The 24,146-nt window shown below is 37.1% G+C and overlaps 1 protein-coding gene across 2 annotated transcripts; it reads left to right on the top strand.

Annotated features, from left to right (window-relative positions):
* Nucleotides 1-14: 14 nt before the first annotated feature.
* Nucleotides 15-23,191, top strand: INTS13 (integrator complex subunit 13). Of its 2 annotated transcripts, XM_069806683.1 has the most exons (18): nucleotides 15-375; nucleotides 1,728-1,959; nucleotides 3,381-3,455; nucleotides 4,232-4,434; nucleotides 4,705-4,785; nucleotides 6,580-6,670; nucleotides 9,534-9,662; nucleotides 9,803-9,826; nucleotides 11,326-11,410; nucleotides 14,089-14,178; nucleotides 15,111-15,200; nucleotides 16,675-16,853; nucleotides 17,658-17,828; nucleotides 18,215-18,369; nucleotides 19,368-19,598; nucleotides 20,703-20,842; nucleotides 21,517-21,652; nucleotides 22,488-23,191. In XM_069806683.1, the coding sequence occupies exons 2-18, from the start codon at nucleotides 1,735-1,737 to the stop codon at nucleotides 22,525-22,527; spliced, it is 2,145 nt and encodes a 714-aa protein (XP_069662784.1). In that variant the 5' UTR covers nucleotides 15-375; nucleotides 1,728-1,734; the 3' UTR covers nucleotides 22,528-23,191. The 2 variants fall into 2 exon arrangements, with proteins under 2 accessions (XP_069662784.1, XP_069662785.1); XM_069806684.1 differs by lacking the exon at nucleotides 9,803-9,826 and having other exon boundaries at nucleotides 17-375.
* Nucleotides 23,192-24,146: the final 955 nt, after the last annotated feature.

Below are 24,146 nucleotides of genomic sequence, written 5' to 3'. Positions count from 1 at the left end.
GGGAGGAGGGAAGGAGGGGAGAGGCGCTCCCCCCGCCAGCGCTGGGGGAGCCGTTGTGCCAGCGGCGTAAGTGGCCGCGCGGGGGTCTCGCGGCCTCAGGGGTGGGCGGAGCGGGGGGGGCTTCGGCCGCTTCTCCCACCCCCGCGGGCGCCGGGCGCGGAGGCAGGAGCTGGGCCCCGCGCTCGCCGCGGAGCCGGCGGCGGAGGAAGCGGGCGGAGGGGCATGGAGGTCGCCGGGCCGGAGGCGCCCTCGCCCGGCCCCGTCTAGGGCGCCCCGCGGGCCTCACCCCTCCTCCGCGGAGCGAGCCCGCGGCCGGGCCCGGGCGCGGCGCGGAGCGGGCCCGGGACTTCTGCATCAGAGGAGGAGCCGGCCCCGGTAAGAAACGCTTCCCTCCGCCGGCCGGCCTGCGGGCGGGGACCGACCTCGCCGCCTCCCTCCGGGCGCCGCCGGTCCTCTGCGGCCGGGCGTCCCTCCGGGAGCCGGCGCGGCTTCCCCGGCCCCGCAGGCTCTCCGCCAGGCTCAAGACAGGGTGCGGGCTCTCCCCCGGCGCTGGGCCGGCCCCGGCTTCTGCCGGCCGGGGGGGCTGTGGCGTGCCCCGGCAGCTGCGGGGGTTGCAGAGGACGGGTGCGAAACGGAGCGGGACGCTGCCCGCAGGCTGACTTGCGTAAATCCTCATTATCTCAATACTTTAGTTTTTTAAACGAGCTCGTGTACATTTTTCGGCTTTGTGTGGTGTGTAATTCAGCAGTATTTGCGTGGACGAAATACGTTTTTACACTAGAGACGTTATGGAAACATCTAGAAGTTGAGTAAGTTTGAGGAGTGTTTAGTCTGAGGAGCACTAGTCTGAGATTAATTTTCGTATGTAGTTTGGGTCTCCAAGTTATGATGTCCACCCTAACACAAGGATTTGATGTTATAGTTGCTTCAAAAGTATTTCTTTCAGTCATGCTAGAGGAGAGGGAAAACCAGTCTATTGATGTGAAACGGGAAAATGCAACTCGCTTCATTGCCGAATTCTCAGGCTTCGTAGTTGGGAAGAATACAAGGGGTGCTCCTATGAGTCTTGCTGGATAAGAAACATTTACACTATAATTTCAGACTTGGTATGTCTGTCAGTGAGAGATCAGAGTACAGATGCAAATATTCATTTGAAAAATAGAAAGATGTACCTAACAAAGTGAAGGCTGAAAATGCACTTACCTGTCTGATATTTTTGCTACTTCAAGGTCTGTATAGCCTAATCATAATTTTTTTTCCATGTTGCTTATTTTATGAAATAAGCTTTGAATAGGAAGCAGTTTCTGTACTTATTTTTCTTAAAAGTTTCTTTTAATTAGAAAAGTGGGAAGGGTAATACTGTGCATCTTTGTTGCCTTTTCAACAGTATACTTTCACATTTTCTACATCTTTTTCTCCTGAGAAAAAATGATTTCTTCTGGTTTTTAAATCTAGCATACTAAATACATGAACTAGTAAGAGTTCTAGAGGGTATTTCTTTCCATATAAATAGATTCTTAAAATGGGAATTTTTTGTAGTTTTTTTAAAAGCTTAGCAGTTTTGTAGGAGCCAAAGTATGCAAAATGTAATCTGAATACTGTAGGAGGTTATTTTAAAACTTGCATATTCTAGTAAGATAATGTTATACTATGTAAATTGCACAGTAATTTTGTGATGCAGTTTTTTGCCTTGTACAATTTCTGACTTTTATATCTGTTTCTTTCAGGAAGAAAATGAAAATATTTTCTGAGTCTCATAAAACTGTTTTCGTTGTGGATCACTGCCCATATATGGCAGAATCCTGCAGACAACATGTTGAATTTGATATGTTAGTAAAGAATCGGACCCAAGGAATTATACCTCTAGCACCCATATCAAAATCGCTATGGACCTGTTCAGTGGAATCATCCATGGAGTACTGTAGAATAATGTATGATATTTTCCCTTTCAAGAAACTGGTAAGTTTTTAGCCATACTGCTTATGATACTTGATAGTATAAGGGATATTTTCCCATTTTAATGAAGTGCTGTGATATAATTATCTGTTGGTTAGGTTAAAAGGTCAAATATAATTTATTATATAAAAATTTCTTTGTGCTGTTGATATACTTCATAGCTATTTAAATTGGTTTGAGTAGTATTTGAATCCCGTTACATATTTATTTTGGGGACCTTTCATTGTCTTAATGTCACTTCCTAACTCTGTGCAAAACAGGATAGGTGCTTTAAGGTAACTTACAGATTTATTATTGTGTTCTCCTGAGCTGTAAGTTTGCAAAAGCTTGAATGAGGTATTGCTTCAAATTGAATCTTGTTTCTAAATGCACTTGGTAGCACTTCATAAGGTTCTTGATGTCAACTTTGAAGGAATTCTGGGCTTTAGGAAGAGGTAGGATTGCCCTGAAGCTACCAGTTTGAAAAAGTGGGAGAACTTCCTGGCACATAGCTCCTTGTTTAGAAAAATAAATGCCTGGTGGGTTCTGTAACACTGTATCATAAATTAAGGTAACTAATGGCTGTTTTTTAAGATTTTTTTTTGATTATTGAGGAAACCACTGTGCAATGTCCTAAAGGTTAGTTACACTTAAAAAAAAAAGTTAAAATAACCTTGTGATAGTGATATTGATACAAAGTAGTGATGGTGGAATACTGGCTGTGTCAGAGAGCAGCTGAGGTAGAGGCCTGGCACTAACAAAAATACCTCTGGTAGTTCAGTGATTTGATGCATGTCAGCTGCACTACTGTGGTGGATTGAGTGTCCTGGTTCTCAGACAATGAATGTTTAAACTCTGGAGCATTTAATATACAGTCAAGTCCCATCATGGGATTATATCAAGTGTGTTCTTAATGGATTTGAATCAGACGGCTGAACTGGAGTTTGTGTAGTACGAGAAACTGAAATTGAGATGGAAGGTGTGCTTCCTCTTGACATTTTTGTCATCTTTAGAGCATATTTTGCTATGTGATGTGTATTAAATCTTACTAGATATTTATCCCTGTCACCTACTCTGACAGTCTTGGGAGAATGATTTGCAATATTGCAGTATTAGAATTTATTTTGTAGCTATTCTACTGAAAATATTACTTGATAATTAAAATACTTCATAATATCCTGCAGTGCTAATTTGGTGTAGATTGATGTAGTGGCTTAAAAATATAAATAGAGTAAGAAGTTGTTAATCATAATGTTACTAAAGGGGTAACTGAATGTAGCAGGAGTGGATGCTTTTTGTGGGTTTTTTGTCATATTTTTAGTTTGGCTTGTCATTGCACATATCTCCAGAGTATCAGAAGAAAGAGGTGTAATTCATGTTTGTTTGGATTTGGGGAAGTAGCCATAATGGCTGTTATCTTACATGTGCTTTTTTGATCCTTTTAGGTGAATTTCATTGTGAGTGATTCTGGGGCTCATGTCTTGAATTCTTGGACTCAAGAAGATCAGAACTTGCAGGAGGTATGCTTTGTAACTGTTCTTTTGTTTTGTAAGTCTAGTTTAATTGTGGAATAAATAGCAGCTTCTTAGTAAGTTCAATGTGAAATAACTTCACTTAATTAAAATGTTGGTGGATCTGGTCTGAAATTATTGCCTAACAGAATTTTAAGAAGTAGCCAGTGAAGCTGGACTATTCTATAGGCAGCTTTAGATAATTTGAAAAGAATCTAGTAGCTTTGAGTATAGAGTTATATATTAAAATAAATGTTATGAAGAAATTATCTATGTATGTTTTCTGTAACTTGGTGATACTTAAATTTTAAATTTGGCTTTTTATTTTACATTTGTATGAAAGGCAAATAAACTGTGTTTAAAAAAAAAGTAAATCTTCTCTTTGCTCTTGTTTTGTTTCCTCTGAAAAATTTACTTTGGGGAAGAACTGAATTTCCAAATTCTCAGAAAATAAAAGCAGATAACAACTGGTAATGGTAGGATTTCTTGCAGGTATTGGATATAACTTGTTATTATAGCCAGGTATTTTTCTGTAATAAATGAGAATATTATATTCTCAAGGCTTAGTAACCATTAATAAATGAATTGCAAAGGATAATTTAGGGCCAAATGTTCTCCAGAAGCCTGGCAACATATAATGGTCTTTAATTGGTTGTTTGACTTTTCTCCCAACAATATGAATTTGCATGCAAAATAAGTTACAAAGACGACTTTTCTCTTAACTCATCATTTTAACAAATGGCTGGAAAGTAACTTTCAATAATAATTTCTTTCTTTCTAACTAGTTGATGGCAGCATTAGCAGCTGTTGGGCCACCTAATCCTCGGGCAGATCCAGAGTGCTGCAGCATACTTCATGGTCTGGTTGCAGCAGTTGAAGCACTCTGCAAAATAACAGAATACCAGCATGAGGCTCGAACCATGCTCATGGAGAATGCAGAACGAGTTGGAAACAGAGGGAGAATAATCTGTATTACTAATGCAAAAAGGCAAGTATGATAATGGGCTTCTACCACTTAAAAAAAGTTATTTTATACATTTTTAGAAGTCTTTCATTGATTGTCAGTAATTAGTGCCCTAAGTAGCTAGTTTTTTGTTAGACCATTTCTTGCCTTGATAAATATTTCATATATGGAGGCCTGTTACAGTTACAACCCAAAAATTTCCCACTTGAAATAGGAGAGCATTTAGTGGCATGTTGCTTTGAACAGGAGGATTGGATATCCTGCATAAAAAAAAAATATAAAATTTCTTTCTAGTGACAGTCATGTTCGGATGCTTGAGGATTGTGTTCAGGAAACCATTCATGAGCATAACAAGCTTGCAGCTAATTCAGATCAGTGAGTATACTTTTTACAAATGTGGTTTCTCTTACTCTGTGTGTGCCTGTTATATCCTCTATGAAATATGGATGTATTTTTGTGACTTAAAACTTATTCTAATGAACTGTTAGAATGGGTGCCTGTGTGAAATAGAAGGTTGCTGTGGTTAGCCTGACCCAGCAGTTAAACACCACACAGCTGCTCACTCACTCCCCACCACCACCCCCCCAGTGGGATGGGGGAGGGAATTGGGGGAAAAAAAAGTAAAACTTGTGGGTTGAGATAAGAACAGCTTAATAGAACAGAAAAGAAACTAATAATGATAACACTAATAAAATGACAATAGCAATAATAAAAGGATTGGAATATACAAATGATGCACAATGCAATTGCTTACCACCTGCTGACCGATGCCCAGTTAGTCCCTGAGCAGTGATTCTCCCAGCCCCACTCCCTGCAGTTCATATACTGGGCATGATGTCACATGGTATGGAATACACTCTGGCCAGTTTGGGTCAGCTGTCCTGGCTGTGTCCCCTCCCAACTTCTTGTGCCCCTCCAGCCTTCTTGCTGGTTGGGCATGTGAAGCTGAAAAATCCTTGACTTTAGACTAAACATTACTTAGCAACAACTGAAAACATCAGTGTGTTATCAACATTCTTCTCATACTGAACCCAAAACATAGCACTGTACCAGCTACTAGGAAGATAATTAACTCTATCGCAGCTGAAACCAGGACAAAAGTACTAAATCATGATATTGTTGACTTGGAGCTGGTATATAATCATTAGCTTTTCAGTATCATCCTTTATCTTCATAGGACAGTGTTTCTTCAGGTTGTTACCTTCTGCATCTTGCTCCAAAATGAGACATGTAACTGTGGCTTATATACTGATATTTGTAAGCAGTAATTCATCTGATACATTTTTTGTGATAACGCTGCATTAATTTTACATTCAGCTTTCTTCGACTAAAATAGCTAACTTCTTTGAAACTAGATTTAATTTCTAAATTATTGTGTTGCCTGACACTTCCCTTGAGATAAAGGAATCTCTTGAAATAGAGGTTGCACCTCCTCTGAGAAGTCATCTTTTCACCATATGTTTTGTGTAATTAAACACCGAACTGTTTGGCCCGGGACTGTGTATTGCCTTGTAAAGTGTATAGTAGGTTGAGATACTGTTCTTGGTTGCTCCTTAGGCACTTAAATAGCAGAAGAGGAGTCTCCTATATCTACCTGCTGCAATTGCAGTTTTATGTGTATATACAGGATACTGCCCAAGGGAATCAGGTTCTAAGTCCACTGTAAAGACAGAAAAGTCGTCTCATTCCTGTAGGTAGACATGTGGAACAATGTGTTGATCTCTACGAATTTCCAGCTGCATTAGGAGATGAGCATGCTATTTGGGTAGTTGTTTTCATGTTCACTAGCATCCCCTTGTTAATACCCGCGCACATGCTTGGAGACACAAATCCTCTGTAGTGTCAATTTTCAGTTGAATGAAACTGAACAGATTACATCAGTTAAGGATCTATTCCATTGATATGTCCAAAATGAAACGCAGTGCTATAGCATCTGAAGAGCTAGAAATGTTATACTTTTTTTTTATTCTGATACTTATTTTGAAGTATGTGCTTTTGAAAGTAATTAATGTAACCTAGTTTCTACAGAAAGCTTTCAGAAACAGTATGTTGTAATACATCTTTATGATTCTGTGTTCTGGAAATCAGGTGAATCTTGGGAGAGCTGATCTAATTTCTAGGAGATAGTCTGCCACACTGTAGGCTAAATAGAATGTTTTTATTTTTAAGTCTAATGCAGATTCAGAAATGTGAATTGGTCTTAATCCACACTTACCCGGTCGGTGAAGACAGCCTTGTTTCAGATCGTCCTAAAAAAGAGGTAAGGAGCTTAAAATGAGAACATTTATCCAAGGACTAGGAGCCATGTCAGACTCAAAATAGGCAGTGCAAGTTAAATATTTGGCAATAATGTTTTGAGCCTCTGGTCTCTGGTAAGGTGTAGGAAAAAGTACAGGTGATAATTCTTTGAAAAGTTGACAGCCTGCATATTGCTGTCTAAAGCATATGCTTTGTTTTCTTGTTTTGTAGTCTTTGTGCATATATGGTATCCCCTTTTTTCATTTCCTTACTTATATTTCTTGCATTAATAATTCGTGATTCATTTTTTTGTGAAGTAAGCCTGTTAATGCCATAGAATGATAGCCTTGGGTTTGATGGCTTTTTTGAGAAGGAAATGCACATTTAGGAACCTAGTGGAAAACCATCAACTACTTGGTGTGTTGAATAGGTTAGCTGAGTAACTTTCCTGCTATTCAAGCATAAGCTGCTAGCTAGCACAAGCCCCATTTTCCTTAATATCTGTTACTGAACGATGTGGATGTTGTTCGGCACTGTGTGTTCCATGTTACCCAGACTAACATATTAGCATTTTTAGCCTTTTGGTCGAATGCTTTTCTCATGAAACCAAAATGAGCTTTTGTGTATAAATTCTGTTGTTCCAGTGTTAGCAAACAGAATGCCTTTTAATGAAAAGCATTGGAAAGCATATCTGCTTCCAAGTGAAAGGATAATATATTGTGGGAATGTAGAGTATGCTTGAAGTTTGTCAAATAATTGAAGTGACCTACAGGTACTTTTAAAGATTATTTTACAAAAAGGTGAAAGGATGCATATTAGAAATTATTCTATATATTAACATCTCAGTTGTTCAGTAACAAAAGCATGTGTGCTTTGTGGACTTGTATGCTTAGTGGTGGTTGTTTGAAACCAAGTACATATGAAATATTTTGTAATATATTCTGCTCTTCATCAGTCTGCTCTGCTCAGTATTTTAATGTGCTGTCTCTAAGAGATAAGACACAAGAAAAAAAGTCTTACTCTTAACATGAAAGGCATCTAGCCCTGCACATTATTTCATAAATAAAAAGGACTATAACAGCTACCTTCCTGAGATTCTTTTCTACAAAACTCTTTTGTAGTTGTGGTAAAAAAATAAAATGTGAACAGAAGAGAATAAATTGACTACTATGTTCCTCTAAGACAGTCATCTTTCACTGGGTTTTTTTGTTGGTTTTTTTTTCCTCCAAAAAGCCTACACCCAAAGTCCTTGTTGGCTAGGGAAAAATCAAATGTATCTTATCGCTTGTGTTTGTTTCCCTTGTGTGTATATGATGAACTTAGAGGTAGGTATATAAAAATTACTTTGTTCCTGTTACTCAGCAGGTAAAAGAGTGAAAAACTAGGCCCCAAGCTGCTATTAAGAGGATTTCTTCCCCATGTTGTGGTACTAATTCTTCTTATTAACAATTAACGACTCAAGTTTTTCAGCACACTTGTCATTTTTTGACAATTTGTAGCAACTGCAACTATAACAACTGGTGTAACCTGACATTGTGGTTTAACCCCAGCCAGCAACTAAACACTGTGCAGCTGCTCTATCACTCCCCCTCTTCACCTGGACAGGGGAGAGAAAAATATAACAAAAGGCTCATGGGTTGAGATAAGGACAGGGAGAGATCACTCAACCAATTACCGTCATGGGCAAAACAGACTCGACTTAGGGAAAATTAACTTAATTTATTGCCAGTCAACGAGAGTAGGGTAATAAGAAATAAAACCAAATCTTAAACCACCTTCCCTCCACACCTACCTTCTTCCCGGGCTCAATTTCACTCCCTATTTTTCTCTATCTCCTCTTTCCACCAGTGCAGGGGGATGGGGAATGGGGGTTACGGTCAGTTCATCATACTGTCTCTGCTGCTCCTTCCTCCTCAGGGGCAGGGCTCCACACACTCTTCCCCTGCTCCAGCATGGGGACCCTCCCACAGGAGACAGTCCTCCATGAACTTCTCCAGCGTGGGTCCTTCCCACGGGCTGCAGTTCTTCACGAAGTGCTCCAGTGTGGGCCCTTTCCACAGGCTGCAGTCCTTCAGGCACAGACTGCTCCAGCGTGGGTCCGTTGCAGGGTCACAAGTCCTGCCAGAAAACCTGCTCCAGCGTGGAGCTCCTCTCTCTATGGGTCTGCAGGGTCCTGCCAGGAGCCTGCTCCAGCATGGGCTTCCCACGGGGTCACAGGCTCCTTTGGGCACCCACCAGCTCTGGCGTGGGGTCCTCCCTGGGCTGCAGATGGAGATCTGCTCCACCGTGGACCTCCATGGGCCGCAGGGGGACAGCCTGCCTGACCATGGTCTTCACCACGGGCTGCAGGGGAATCTCTGCTCTGGTGCCTGGAGCACCTCCTCCCCCTCCTTCCACACTGACCTGGGGGTCTGCAGGGTTGTTTCTCTCGCATATTCTCACTCCTCTCTCCGGCTGCCATTTCTGTGCCATAGCACCTTTTTTTTTTTTTGCTTCTTAAATCTGTTATCCCAGAGGCACTACCACTGTTGCTGATGGGCTCAGCCTTGGCCAGCAGTGGGTCCCTCTTGGAGCCAGCTGGTATCGGCTCTGTCGGACATAAGGGAAGATTCTAGCAGCTTCTCACAGAAGCCACCCCTGTAGCCCCCCTGCTACCAAAACCTTGCCATGCAAACCCAATACACCTGAAAAATTCTGAATGAGAAATAATCTTTGCTTCTTCCTCCTTAGTTTCCCATGGTGTGGGGTTTTTGGGCAGCAGTTTTTCCCTCTAGTTGAATTTAACAGTATAAATGTATTTAGTTTAGAGTTTCAAATGAATAATACTGTTACATGATACTAGAGCCTAATCCATTGATACTATATACTCTGTCAATTTATTTTAGCTTTCACCAGTTTTAACCAGTGAAGTGCACAGTGTCCGTGCGGGACGGCATCTGGCTACAAAACTGAATGTTTTAGTACAACAGCACTTTGATCTGGCTTCAACCACAATAACTAACATTCCGATGAAGGTAAAATTGTGTCTATAGCTTTGTATTAACTAGCTGCATCACTTCTAAATTTGTTTGAAAACTTTTAATGTTTATTTTAATTGAATTTTTACATTGTTTTTCTCTCCATATCATATTTTCTGTTTTGTTTTTTTTATTAGCCCACATTCAATGTCTGTGACCAGGTTAGTAAAATAAAGAAGGGGAAAAAAAGTAAAGAAGGATCACAGAACAAAATGTTGTATTGCTGAATCTCAATTTTTGATGTAGCAATACAAGTGTTATTTCAGTTCTGTTTGCATTATTTTATATAAATACAATCTTATTTACCTCAGATTACTTTGTCTGTGATTCTTTTGTCTTTTTCTAGTTGTGTTTAGATATTCTTGACCCTTGTGCATTATAGTGGCATAGTGAGTCTCTTTTTCCTCTGTTTCATTATCATGCCCACCCAACATAAAGGTGTTTGTAACTAATAGCTGATTTTTGACTAAAGATCTTCCAGTAGGTTTTCCAGTTCGAAGATCCATAAAAAAGAAACAGGGGGATAGGGTCTATGTCTAGTTAAGAAAGATACTAAATTAAGCATCTTCTGCTCAAAGTTGGTTGTCCCTATTTTTTTTTCATTGCTACTGGGAGGGAAATCAGTGCAACAAAGAATTTCAAGTATTAAGTTTACAATGATTTTTCTGATCAGGCAGCAAGAGACAATTGAAATGGAAGTGTCAGTATTCAAACAAACAAAAAGGGCAGGGACAGATAAACTTTCCTGATTTAAAAAATTCATCAAGTTCTAATACTGTCAATCATTACTTGCATCATTGAAAACTAACAGTATTGTATGGATTTTGTAAGTTAAAACATGAAATTAAAAATTATTTTCACAGCTTTAATGAAACTTTGACGTGGGTCATGGCATAAATGTGACTTAAGTTTGCAAATACCTTGTCTGTAATTTTCTGACCTGTGTGCTGCTGGTATGCCTCTCCCTTCTGCCTTTGTCTTTATAGTAATAGACTATGTTGGGTTCTCTGTGGTTTTTTCTTTTTCTTTTTTTTTTTTTTAACTTGGAATAAATTACCAAGGTTACTGTTCTGTTTTTGCTAGTCCTCTGCAGCTGTTTAAAGATGCAGTGTTCTCTTTAAAAACATCCATTTTTTTTAATTATAAACTTGCAGCTGCAAGTTCACTTCTATATATATTAAGTGCCAGGAAATGATAATAAGTTCAAAATGTGGGTTTTGGTTTGGATTCTTGAGGTTTTTAGTTGTGAAAAGTAATTGCCAATCTATTCTGCAGTGACCAGTTGTTGCTGCTCAGTAAGTTGTAACTGCTGGTGGTATTCGATATGTTTTAAGATTCCTTAACTTCACTAACTTAAAAGTAGTTAAGCCTATTTTTTACCTATATTTTACACTATGTACCCTGTCATGACATTTGTATAAAGGGGAAACCATAGGGTTTCAAAAAAGGAAAAAAGAGGAAAAGCAGATGGCTGCATCTTTAAACAGGTCAGAGAGCAAACAGTTTCCTCAACATTGCAATCCCATTGTTGTCTGATGCACTTTGGAGACTTTTTGTTTTCTTCTGGAGTGAAAGGTAAATGTAGAATCATTCATTTATGAAAACAGTGACCTCTAGCTAAAAGAATTATATTTATTCTTTCTACCTTTCTCTTTTAAAGGAAGAACAACATGCTAACACATCAGCCAACTATGATGTGGAGCTTCTTCATCACAAAGAGGCACATGTTGACTTTTTAAAGAGTGGTAAGTAGAAATAGTCCTCTAAAAGTGGCTTTTGATCAGCCTGCTAGAAGTATTCACAAAGAAAGATTGCAAGCTTCAAATTGATGTAAATTTCAGGCATGATTAGCATATTTTCAGTTATTCCTTACAACCTTAGAATTTGATTTGTAATGTTGGCATTGGAGTTTTACTCATTACTGGCATATTTTAATATAGTAATAAGGATATAACTATGAAAAAACAGGTCAAATTCAACAGACAAGGTTTCACATATATTCAGGATATTTGTGTGAGATTTGAGGGACATGTCAACTTCCTACTGAGATATAAAAAGTAGATGAGAGACCAGGTGTGCAGTGATTTTAAAAAAGAAAGTGCCTCTTGTGGGTATTTGTGGAAAATTATTCCTTGCACAATTGAACTTTTAATCTGTCAAGTAATAATAGTTGACATCACTTAGATCCCATAGGCCTGTTTATAACAGTATCTGCTTTGGAAATGACAACTGTTACTTGGCTTTTGAGCTTTCTTGTTGTATTTTAAATACCTAGTATCCTTTTTGTAAATTTGGAATTATTACCTAGTATTCCTCTGAGGTGAATTTTTAATAACTGAGGTTAGAAAAACACAACAGTAAGCCTTGTGCAAAACTGTTTTGTTCAGGAAACAGTACTTGATGTAAAATTTTATTAATAAGTCAGGCTAAAAATTCTGTATTGGTAGAATTAAAAGCAAAGCCAAGCAGTGGAAACACCTTCAGCCTGTGCCAGTGTGTTATGGAATACATACACTGTATGCCTTTTCAGTGCTGAAGTCTCATCTGAAGCTTTTAAAGGCTTGTATATGCTTTGTTTTCTCTTACTGCATTGACTGTAATTTCTGTTATATGATTCAATACCATTAAAAGCTTAGTCTGATTTACTGTGTCTGTAGAATACATCTATTTAGATACAGGCTGTAGATACTTGTTTTACTATCCAAAACTATCTTATATAGTTTTAAAGCATATTAGAAAGTTGATCATGGTTTGACTTCTAAGAAGCAAAGAATTTAACAAACGAGTTAGTTATGTCAGAGCTATTTAACAAAGAGTGGGTATTTCTTTTCTGAAGTTTGAAATTGTATGGTCTGTAAGGTAGCCATTTTAGGGAGTTTGTGGTTTTTTTTTTTCTCTTAAGGGGGTTACCATTACTTTGAGGAAAGGGAGGTAACTTCTTGTTATCATCTAAAAGTACTGTGCTGCATATTTTAGTGGAGTGTATGATTAAAGATTGTGGAAAAAGAATAGAATGTTACAGTAATGAACTCTGACTCACCTGAACTTGTGTTACCATGTTGAAAGCATAACACTTTATTGTGAGGGCTCAGAAATAGTTTTGTAATACCTATTGGCTCAAGGAATAAGTCTGCTAGTAAAAGCTAAAAGCAAACTTGGACTGCAATTCCTCTTCAGATTTTTTCCATCGGAACTTTGAGAGGAAAAAGTCTCTTCATAGTTCCTGTAAATTTCAGTTTCTTTTATTTGTTTTTACATAAATCTTTCAGCTGTAATGGCTCTGGTGCTAGGAAAGTAGGAATTCAGTTACATTGATCTTATTTCTGTGAAATGTTGCTAGAGGATTTTTATATTAAATAAGTTTTGCCTTTAGATATTCCGAGAGAGGCTTTCCAAAATGATTCTGGTTATTTTAACTGAAAAAAACCCACCAAACTTTTGCAAGTTGCCTGCATGATTAATAAGCAGATCAAACCTTTTATGAGTAAATGTCTTTGTTATGAAATAAAAGAAAACTTGGTATGTGAAAGATTAGACTAAACCCTAACATACTATATACAATGTTGCATGTTGATGTATGTGTCTCATTCCTCCCAATTATTGTGGGTTTGAGCATATTAAGTGACTATGCTACTGTAATTATGAAACTTCATGCAAAACTCAGTCAATTCTTTCCTGAGATAACAAGTCAAAGATCATGAAGAATCACAAAACTCACTAGTAGAAGCATAGTTTAGTGTATTAAGGAGTATTGATAATGTCTGCTTTAAGGCCTTCAGGTGGTTTTTGCCAGACCAGTTACCAGTGAGATGATTTAAGGAAGTATTTTAATGATAAAACATCTACAGCCAGTGAAATGTGTTCAGAGATGTTCAGATTGAATCTGACATAGCAAAGACACTGGATGATGAGACCAAATACTTCTTTCCCCAAAAAGTCCAACTTGTCAAATGTGCCCTTAGATCAGTTTCAGTTTTGACTTTAGGACATAATATGTACAAGAAATTGTCAGCTCTAACATTCGTTAAGGGTTCTGATTTCTGTGTGGAAAACTAAAAAGATAGTTCCTTAAAGTCCTAGGCATTTTAGAAGAAGAGATTTGCCTGCTATAGATAAAACATATATATAATTTTCTAAATCTTGAATCAAACCTATGGAACATACTCTGGAGCTGCAGTATTTTGTTTGCTGAATTGGTCTTTAAAATATATGCAATGGCTGCTGATTTTAAAAGGTTATTTTTTTCAGCTGCCACTGCTAATAACTTTTTTTGGCTTAAGTTAGATACCTAACTTCTTAAAATTAGATTGTATTTTGTATATGCTCATGTTATAAATATTTTGTACCTTAAAAATTTAGAGGTTTTTTGCTGTAATAAAGAAAATATGGTTGATCACACACTTTTTCTGACTTTATATTGCAGGTGATAATCATATAGGTGGCAATAGCAGAGAAGGCACATTTAAAGAAACTGTAACATTAAAATGGTGTACTCCTCGAACAAATAGTGTGGGTAGGTAACATGGTATCTTACAAAACTGATATTCTAATTTGTGTTGAACACTGTTCTTTCTGTACACTGGTAAGAAACTGAACAAGGAGGTAATTTGCTTCTTGTTAATGCTGGTTTTACCTTTTGGCCTATAAACCTTGCTGCTGACTGTACGGTGTTCTACTAATGGTCATACGATGCTCTCTTGATCTTGGCTAATGAGTGGTTTGCCTAAGAGGTGAGAGGGGTAGTAATGCTTTTCTTGGTGGCTTTTTTCAATCTCCTCTACAGTGTTCAGTAATGATTTGCCCCTCCCACAGGGCCAAGTATATCTTGTCAGATCCACAGCGGTGGTTTTTTAACATAGCAGATTTGAGACATTGAATCTTTTTTTGTTTTAATTTTTGTTTTGGGGGTGGGATCAAAGTACTACCTTTAGTGTAATCTTTAGAGTGCTAGGTGAAAAGCTTTGTAAGGAAATTTATGCAATGATACTATCAGTTAGACTAGTTGCTCTATATTAATCTTCAAATCTGAGTAAGGGAGAGAAAGATGGGGAAGAATTGGGGTAACACAGGAACCACCCAGCCATTTAGCTCATGCACCCTGTAGATTTATCAGCAAGATATGTTGACTCTTTGAGCCAGCAGGTCAAAAATATAGATAAGAGAAAGAAGAGGATGCTGACTCTACAATGAAGTAATTCAGGAGATGAAGAACTGGAGGTCCTGCTGGAAATAGGGCTTGGGAATGTATTAGGCTCTCGGAGTTGAGGGTAATGGAATGATTGTGAGGAGGTGGTGAAAGGAGCAGACTTTTAGATCAGGAGACAGCTAGACTTTTTAGTTCTGCTGATTGTGGCATAGCCGCCTCCTCTTCCTTTCTTTTATTTTGTGAGATGTTTTTTCTGTATGTGGTAGTACACTCAACTTTTCTACTCATTTATTTTTCAGAATTACACTACTGCACCGGAGCATACAGAATCTCACCAGTAGATGTAAATAGCAGACCTTCTTCATGCCTTACTAACTTTCTCCTTAATGGTAAATTTGTATCCTTGGCTAATTATTTAACATTTTAATTGTTAATATTGTGAATACAGCACTTACCACATTTTGGCTTGTATAGCAATAAATGTTTATATACTATAAAAATGTCACGTTTATTTTAACATGTTGAATAAATAAAAGAAGAAAGTTGTTAAATATACTCAAAGGCAAATGGAATGTGTTTTGAAACTTGAAGATGGGAGGAAAGATGTAAAGAAGGAGCAAGTATTGAATTCCGGTAGTTCTTTTCTGAATCCAAACATAGAATACTTTTCACTTTACGCTATTTAGTAGGAAACACTGATTTCAGTAGGTGATAGTGCACTTGATCACAATGCTTACCCTGACTATTGCAAAATGTTAGCAACTTTTGTCTATGCCTGATTTTTAGCAGATGCTGGGCAGCCTCAGAAAGCTCTTTTAACTGTTATGAGCAACTAAGTATGTTGGTCAATTGAAGCAGAAATACCTATGTGTACTGGAATCAGTCAAACAGTAGGTTAGATTTAGTTATCTTTTGCTTATCTGTAAGATCTTGCCCATTGCTGTGAATAATCTTGCTGTAAGAGGTTGCCTTTTAAATACATGTTAAAAAGGTAACCCAAAGCTGTTTCTTCCAAACAAGTAATATGTAGTCAATGTTAATTACATGTGTTTTTTTTACAGTATGCAAACAAAATTGCATTACAAACATCCTTTTAATGGGGTTTTCTTCAGTTGAGTCATTTCAGTGTCTAAATGTGCAGCTGTTTTATTAAACGCTATATTTTTGTGTTTTTCTCTAAAGATTCTGTACTGGAAAAGTACTTTGATTAGTAAAAATGGTTAGAACCAAAATTAATAGCATATTTCAGATAACTAGTCTCTTCTGATCTTCTATTTTTGCTTCCTTGTAACAAACAATTTGGAGAATGCATCCTTTTATGCTTAGTGTATTTTACTGGAAATAAGACAAAGGCAGGTTTATTTTTCTGTCTGAAAACCGGTATCCATTTTAAGCAATAACAAATAACATCAATTCATACCTATATACTCCAGTATGTTGTTTTGTTATTTTTATAGAAGTTGCTTTTAATGAGGGAGTTTCTACAGTTGCACGAACTAATTTTAGTATACAACGTAATCTGTAATAATTAAAAACAGCAAGCTGCCCTTACACAATATACCATTTTACAAATATGTATTTTTCCTAAGAATAATGTCTTACAGAGAAAGTGGTTGGTTGATCCAGGAGAGAGGCTTTTTGATCTTTCTGTGTAAAATTCAAGAGCCTATGACACTGGTCTGTGTAAAGACACAGTGTAAATACTCAAAGGAGATAGCTGTTTCTTGTTCAGCTAGGTGAAAACACAATTTTAATGGATTCAGAGTCTTACTGGCTAGGTACAAACCTGTGTTGTGTATATGTAGTTTTTAATTTAAAATTGCAGCACACAGTAACTAATGAAACTGATCTCGTTTCCAACAGGTCGTTCTGTTCTGTTGGAACAGCCACGCAAGTCTGGCTCTAAAGTAATTAGTCACATGCTCAGCAGCCATGGAGGAGAAATTTTTCTGCATGTATTAAGCAGCTCGAGATCAATTCTAGAAGATCCCCCATCAATTAGTGAAGGGTGTGGTGGAAGAGTCACTGACTACCGGATTACAGTAAGATGCTTTTCTTTTTTTTTTTAGCTTTTTTCTTAAGTTGCTGCTTATCTCAGAGATGTAGTGCAATAGATGTCTAAAGGAAATGCTGGTACATTTTCTGGAGAGCTGGAGTGGATTGCATGGTCAAACTGTTTTTCTTTGTACTACAGATACATATTTAGTACAAAGTAGTACATCTGCTTATTGTTATGCCGGCTTCATAGAATCCTTTCTGTGGCAAGGAAGGACTTGCCTCCTTATGCACTACGAGTATTTAAAATTTGTTCTGATTCTAGAATAACATTTTTCTTGGCAAGTTTTTTCTGTGGGCTGGATACACATAGGACTATGCCCTCCTTATTGTCAGAAGGATAGATTGCATGTGAATGGTTTGTACAATAAATAGAAAAGATGTCAGCTTTGAACCCTGGATATGGAGCAGACAATCAGCTGGTATTAATTTTGGGTTTTTTCCTTTTTTTTAACACATCCTTTGTATCTGTTGTAAACAAGCAGAAGTGGCTTCCAGAAAAACATAATAAAACTCTTACCATACATGAAATACCTTGCAGATCCAGAAGGCAGCCTCATAAAAAAAACCTTGCATCAGTTTTTAACCCATATTTTTATACAACTATTTTTGTGCTCACCCCGAATAATGTATATCTGAAAGCTAGAAACAGCGCTCTGGTTATTAGGGTCAAGTTTAGCAGTGGGGATGATACACAGTTAGTGATAAGCAAGACTCTTCTGTTTTGCCCCTTCAGTGAAAGTTACTTTGTTAGAGAAATGCCTAATTGTATCTTGTTTGGTTATCATTAGGATTTTGGTGAATTTATGAGGGAAAACCGATTAACTCCTTTTCTAGAGCCCAGATATAAGATTGATGGAAGTCTTGAAATTCCATTGGAACGTGCAAAAGATCAGTTAGAGAAACATACTCGTTACTGGCCTATGATTATTTCTCAGACTACCATCTTCAACATGCAAGCTGTAAGTAACCTGGGGTCTGTACCCTTTTATTCTGTTCTAGATGAAATGTCACCTTGCCACTTGATGAAATATTAACTCTATAGTAAATCACTTGCCACAAAATCAGTTTATATTCAGCTTTATCTTCACTGAAGTACTCTGTATTTAATGTCAATAGATTATTGGAATGCCATCTAAATAGGGCAGAACATTTGAACCTGACAGCTACAGTGCTGCTGGGTAAAGAAAATGTGCATCTGCTTATACCTGCTCAGAGTTATTACAAAACTGAGAATAAGAGGGGGTGTGTTTGTGTGTCGTTCCATTGTCTTTGATTTCTTTCTTCTTCCTCTTTCTCTTCTGCAACATACACAGATTTTCTTGTTGACTTTTGTTGTGTCTTGCAGGTAGTGCCATTAGCCAGTGTGATTGTAAAAGAAGCAATGACTGATGAGGATGTTCTGAATTGTCAAAAAACAATATACAATTTGGTAGACATGGAGAGGAAAAATGATCCACTGCCAATTTCAACAGTTGGTACCAGAGGAAAGGGTCCTAAAAGGTTACATGCATATCTCTTTTTGTTGATGCTGGACTTTTCTCAGAAATATTCTGTTTACGTTGTTTTCATACCAAATTTTTAAAATTTGGCCAAAGGTAATACGTAGTAAACTCAATGCTGTATATATGCAAAACAAATGCTTTGCCTGTGTCACTTGGGGGCTATCACAGTGCTGATATTGCTGTATGTTAGGAAAAAAGATACGTCATTTTATTACCCAAGAATTGTGAGTATCTTAAAAAAAAATATGAAAGCAAAGATAGTTATGAAGAAAAGTAAGAGATTGATACAAGCTAGGGCAGGGAAAGTGGAATAATTTCAAATTAATATAAAGGAAAACTTAAGCATATTATAAATGAACAGTGCTTTAAAATTGGGTTATATTAGAATAGTCAAATCCTTTTGAAACAGTTATTTAAAATACGGGCTAGTCCTTTAAAACAAGCATAGAATATCCTATTATCTCAGTCATTGTGATGTGTGCATTGTATTTCCAATAACTGGCTGAAAAGAAATCCAGCTATGGAAGATCTGCCCACATGACTGGAAGTTATTTACAGTAGCATGGTACAATTCTTTCTAATTTTTTTTATCCAAAGAATTAAATAGTAATTAATTTGCATGTTGGTACATGTGTGGCCCTCTGCATATCCTGAGATTGCATGGTTAGCAAACACCTGAGAGGATTCAGAAGTGCCTTTTGGTAGTGAGATCTTGTGGAAGTTAAGGATTTGATTTCAGTGGACACGGTCTGTTTCAGTTTTAACTTAACTCAGGATATTAACTAGGAAGTGTTACATGTAATGGGGTTTCAAGGATGGAGTGATCCCAGGTGGACAGCCCTCCAGTACAAGAGGACAGAGAATCTCTTTGGGGTTAATCTTTGTTTTGGGGTTATTTTTGTTTCTTAAGGTCTGTTTTTTTTAACCTTAATTTATTCAGTGGTTTAATCATCTAGGTAATCCTATATGTAAAATATTTTTTCTGGCCTTGCTTAGAGATGAACAGTACCGGATTATGTGGAATGAATTGGAGACCCTTGTACGAGCACACATAAACAACTCTGATAAACACCAGCGAGTTTTAGAATGTTTGATGGCTTGCAGAAGCAAACCCCCAGAAGAAGAGGAGCGCAAGAAACGAGGTAGAAAGAGAGAAGACAAAGAAGACAAGTCAGAGAAGTTGGGCAAAGACTATGAATCAGATAAGCCATGGCAAGAATCAGAAAGGTAAATTTTCTAAAGTGAGATAAAACTGTAGCATAATAATTTTTGTCCTGCCCTGCTTCAAAAGGGAGAGGAATTTTGGTGAAACAGTTGCAAGTTTCAATTTGATGTGTTCATGCTTGTAACCTTGACTTAGTACCGGTGAGTGCAGATGCCCAGGTTTTTTGGATCAGTCATCATTACCAAGCTTAGGAAATGGGCATCTTATTATGGTGCCTGCTTATCGGACTTTTCAAATTAACATTTTACAAGCAGTATGGCTCTTGGACAAGTTGTTGACCACTTAGCAGGGCTTTGCAGCTTGAGGAGTTGCTGCTGTTGCATTTTATCGTAACCACACCACCTACTAGATGTTAAACTGCTTTACAGAAATAATAAAGCATGACTAAAAACTCAAGATAGGCAGTTATTTTCTCTTGAGCTGTAGATAGTTTAGTGTTCAGGTAGATAAACAATCCAGATCGGTTTGGCTCTTCTCTTTAGTTAAACATCAGGATTGATTGTATACCTACTGTTTATAATTCATGTTGTTATTGTAACTTGTCTAAGTGGTAAGCATCTGTCAGTCTCTTCTGTTTTCTGTCTTTCAAACTATTCTAAAGAAATCAAAAACCGCACATGGTAGTAATCTTAGTTTGCATGTGTTTTGTGCATGCTATGATCATTTAGGGTAGGAGGACCTTTTCACCTACATTATTGTCACCATGCTGATGACCTTTCATGCCTTTCTATGTATGATCAAATCCATTCCTACAATTGCTTTTACTTTCACATGTGGAGTAAAAATGGGGACTGAGAAGGGACTTGATATAGAATAGGTCTGAATTCATGTAGAAAAGATAATAGGAAATCGTGTTGTATTTTTGTATATTTATTGTTACTTAGTCTTTTATTCAAAATTCAGAATAATCAGCTGTCTCAACAACTACCATATAAATACTGCTAACTAACTTAAATGAAATTATATTCTAAGATCCTTCCCTTAAGGCTTTATCTAGAGGATTATTTGGCTAGTGTTCCCTATTGTTTTTCACATGAATGGTGTCAAGAATCATATGTGCTGCTCTAGCATATGTTGCTTCACTGTTTTCCTTCCCTCTCAAAAAGGTTAAAAGGTATTTTGGATCGTGAAAAAGAGGAACTAGCAGAAGCTGAAGTTATCAAAGATTCCCCTGATTCTCCTGAGCCACCCAACAAAAAGCCTCTTATTACAATGGATGAAATGCCCACAGTTGAAAAGGCAAAAGGTAAACCAGAATTGCAACAGATTATTTCTTTTTAAGATAGTTGTTGTATCAGTCTGTATTTTCTAAAGCAATGAGATGAATCTTCTTGGAGTTAAAGCTAAGTCAGTGAGGATCATTTTTAATTAAACACTCAGTATTGAGAAATTCTTGATAAATAATGTTAACCTCAACAGGTCTATGTAAAAAGAGCTACCAGGATGTTGAGTGGGCCTACTGATAGGCATTTGTTGTGTTGACAGGGGCTTGGACAAATTTCTGCTGGTGCTCTTTGAGCTACTGTATGTCAGAAATGCTATTTAAGGACAGGTATCAGAAATCACTGTCTCCTGCTGACTAATAAATACAAACATGCCTAAGAAGTATAGTTGTCGGAACAGGCAGTTCTCACTGACTTCTCTTCCTTGGTGTGAGCTATTACCAACTGTCGCAATGGCTGAGCTGATGTTTAGATTCTGCATTTGAAGCAAAGTCAATCTCATATGAGGCAACTACTCAGCTGTTATCACTCTGCATATTTTGTGTTTATTTAGCCTCTCTTATAAGGTTGGTTAATATTAGTGGTTTTAATATGTTCTACTACCATAGTCTGTAATTTCTTCTGAGCTTTTATAATGACGTAATGTTTAAGAATTCAGAAATTAAATCACTTAAACTCTTTTTACTTGCAATTTTAGGGCCAATGTCCTTGCTGTCTTTATGGAGCAACAGGATTAATACTGCCAACTCTAGGAAACACCAAGAATTTATTGGTCGTTTGAACTCTGTCAACAATAAAGCTGAGCTATATCAACATCTGAAAGAAGAAAATGGGTTTGTATCAGTTAATCAGTAGCATCACTACAAATATCTTAGCAGTGGTCAATATGCAGTATGGAGGAATACTTCAGTTACAGCATTAAAAAGGCAACTGACTTTTTGGAGGATTAAAATTTATAAATACATTCCTTTCAGTATTGATGGAGAAATACAGTAGTGTTTGCTTTTCAGTTGTTTGCATCTGTGCTGAGTAAGGCTGAATGCTGATAAATGGTCTTCCCTGTGCCTTAGTGATTGGCCTTGCAGCAAAACTCTTAAACTTCAGGGGGTTAAATGGTAGCTAAGTTGAGATTTCTTGTGCCAGTCTGTTGCTTGCTTTAGCTTCCAGAGGAATGGGTAATATAAAAATATTGTCAATAATAGAGTGGTTGAATCTTATGCTGTGCTGTAATGAAGTTCATAGTAGTCCATGTTCTGCCAAAAAAATACTGAAAAACCAAACCAACCTCCTCTTAAGTAAATAAGATGACAGTAGTCAATGATCAGTGTAAGAAGGGTGGAAATGAAGACTTTGAAACAAACTGCTAAAGCTCAGATTTTAGGAATAGGTACTCTGTAGTTACATGAATATGGACTTTTATCTTTTGGTGAGGTTGATAATGGATAGCTTTTTGCAGTTGTTGCTGGAATGTTTCTTTGCAGAAACCTTTCCTTTATGTACTGATTGCTGCTTAAAGAAATATTAAAAGGAGATAAGATTGTGTACGTTGGGGGCAGGAGAGACAGGATGGCTAGTGAAGTAAAAAATATTTATTAAAAATATTTGTCTGATTTGTTTTCTTAATCTGTTGATTGTATTTCCAATAACGATTGTTGTCTTGCATTTCAGAATGGAAACAACGGAAAATGGAAAAGCAGGCCGGCAGTGATGATTAATTCTGTTTCTTCAGACAAAACTTGGCCGAATTGCAAAAATATTTAATGCTGGAATAGATATTGGTACCATTTCAGTAAAATTGTGTAGCTCTGTTTTGATTGGTTTTTACATTTTTCTATTCTTATTTTTGCTATGAAATACAAAATCCGCATATCACATTAAATGAATAGTGTGCAAATAGGAGCTGTTCTGAAGTACTTTAGTCATGTTTTTAGGATGAAGAAAACCTGTACTGCCATGGACTAAATCAAGTAATCAAATATGTTAGAGTTTTAAGTCCTTTCCCATAACTATAGTTTAATATTTCAAAATCAGCAAGACTGGTAAAAAAAATCAAGTAATCGATAACTAACTGATAATATTGTTAACTTTGGTTCATGAATACTTTTATTTATATGAAACTTCCTCAGGAGTCCAGAATTATGGAAAAGACTGCACACTGAGTACCTAGTCACGGAGCTGAGAAAATGCCAGTCTTGGTTTTCAACTAAGGGGTGGGAGAGTGAGTGCTTTTACAGATAAAAATTGTTGGTTTAAGGACTTTTAAAAATTGACTAGAAATTATCTTTAGAAAGCAAAGCTTTTCAGGTTGTTGTGCTGGAGTTAAGTCTTTGTTTTTAAGCAAAAGTAAAATAAAATTTTTGCTAATCATTAAATTATTTTTTTGATGAAATATGCCCTCTATAAGATACCTGTGGTTTTAGGTCTAAGCTTTTTTAATGTCATGGGGAGACTTGTTCTCAATATTAATGGCCGTGAAATAACAAAGTGGATGATCTGTCTTCGTTATCTTTAAGAGCCTTTTTTTCTCTTAATGGAGAGTAGAATTCTCAAACAGGAAAACTGTCACCCAATGTCTGTGATCTAATCCTTTGTAAGATTTGGGGTTGGCTTCCAAATGGGTCAACTTGAGTGGGCTAAGGAAAGATGAATAGCTAAGCTCTACATGTATGTCAGCCTTCCTCTGATTTGCATCTGTTACCTTATTCTAGCTTGTATAAGCAACTGAAGGTCTCAACAGATTTGGTATGTTATAGTTTAAGTTGATTTAAGACACATCTTTGTGAGCTTTTCTAAAACTAAATTAATATACCATAGTTCATGATGACTAGATCTGAAGACAAGCATCTGAAGCAAGTATTCTTTACTTACGTTGGTAGCTGAGTCCTTTCTTCAGCTGTGTTAAAGTACCACGTATAGTTTCAAGGTGATTATTTAGCCACTGTGATGCAGATGCGTTTTCTGTTAAATGATTTTAGAACCGTTTTTACAGAGTGATTAAAGAGTACTTGCGTGATAATATTTTTTATCATATTCTAAAACTTATGTAGCTTTTACAGACGCAGTGTGTAATTTTTGGAGATCCTAAATTCTAAAGACTTTTATTTTCACTACTTAATTAAAAATAGGGTGTCCTGCATCACCACATCTCTATCCTATTTGAAATGTTGTGATGGAGAAAACTACTATGGAATTATTGTTTCTTATGAGTTTCTGATTTTGTTTTTTTAAATGAGATTGTACTGCATATCAGTCTGGATATTTCTCTTGTTTACTAAAGGAATTTTAAATTCTTGAAACTAGGGAGCATGTAAATGTCAGCTTTCTGCA

This window comes from Haliaeetus albicilla, chromosome 19 (genome assembly GCF_947461875.1).
Source record: "Haliaeetus albicilla chromosome 19, bHalAlb1.1, whole genome shotgun sequence".
NCBI lineage: Eukaryota > Metazoa > Chordata > Aves > Accipitriformes > Accipitridae > Haliaeetus > Haliaeetus albicilla.
Note: the sequence above shows the minus strand (reverse complement) of the source record. Positions and strands in the feature narration are given on the sequence as shown.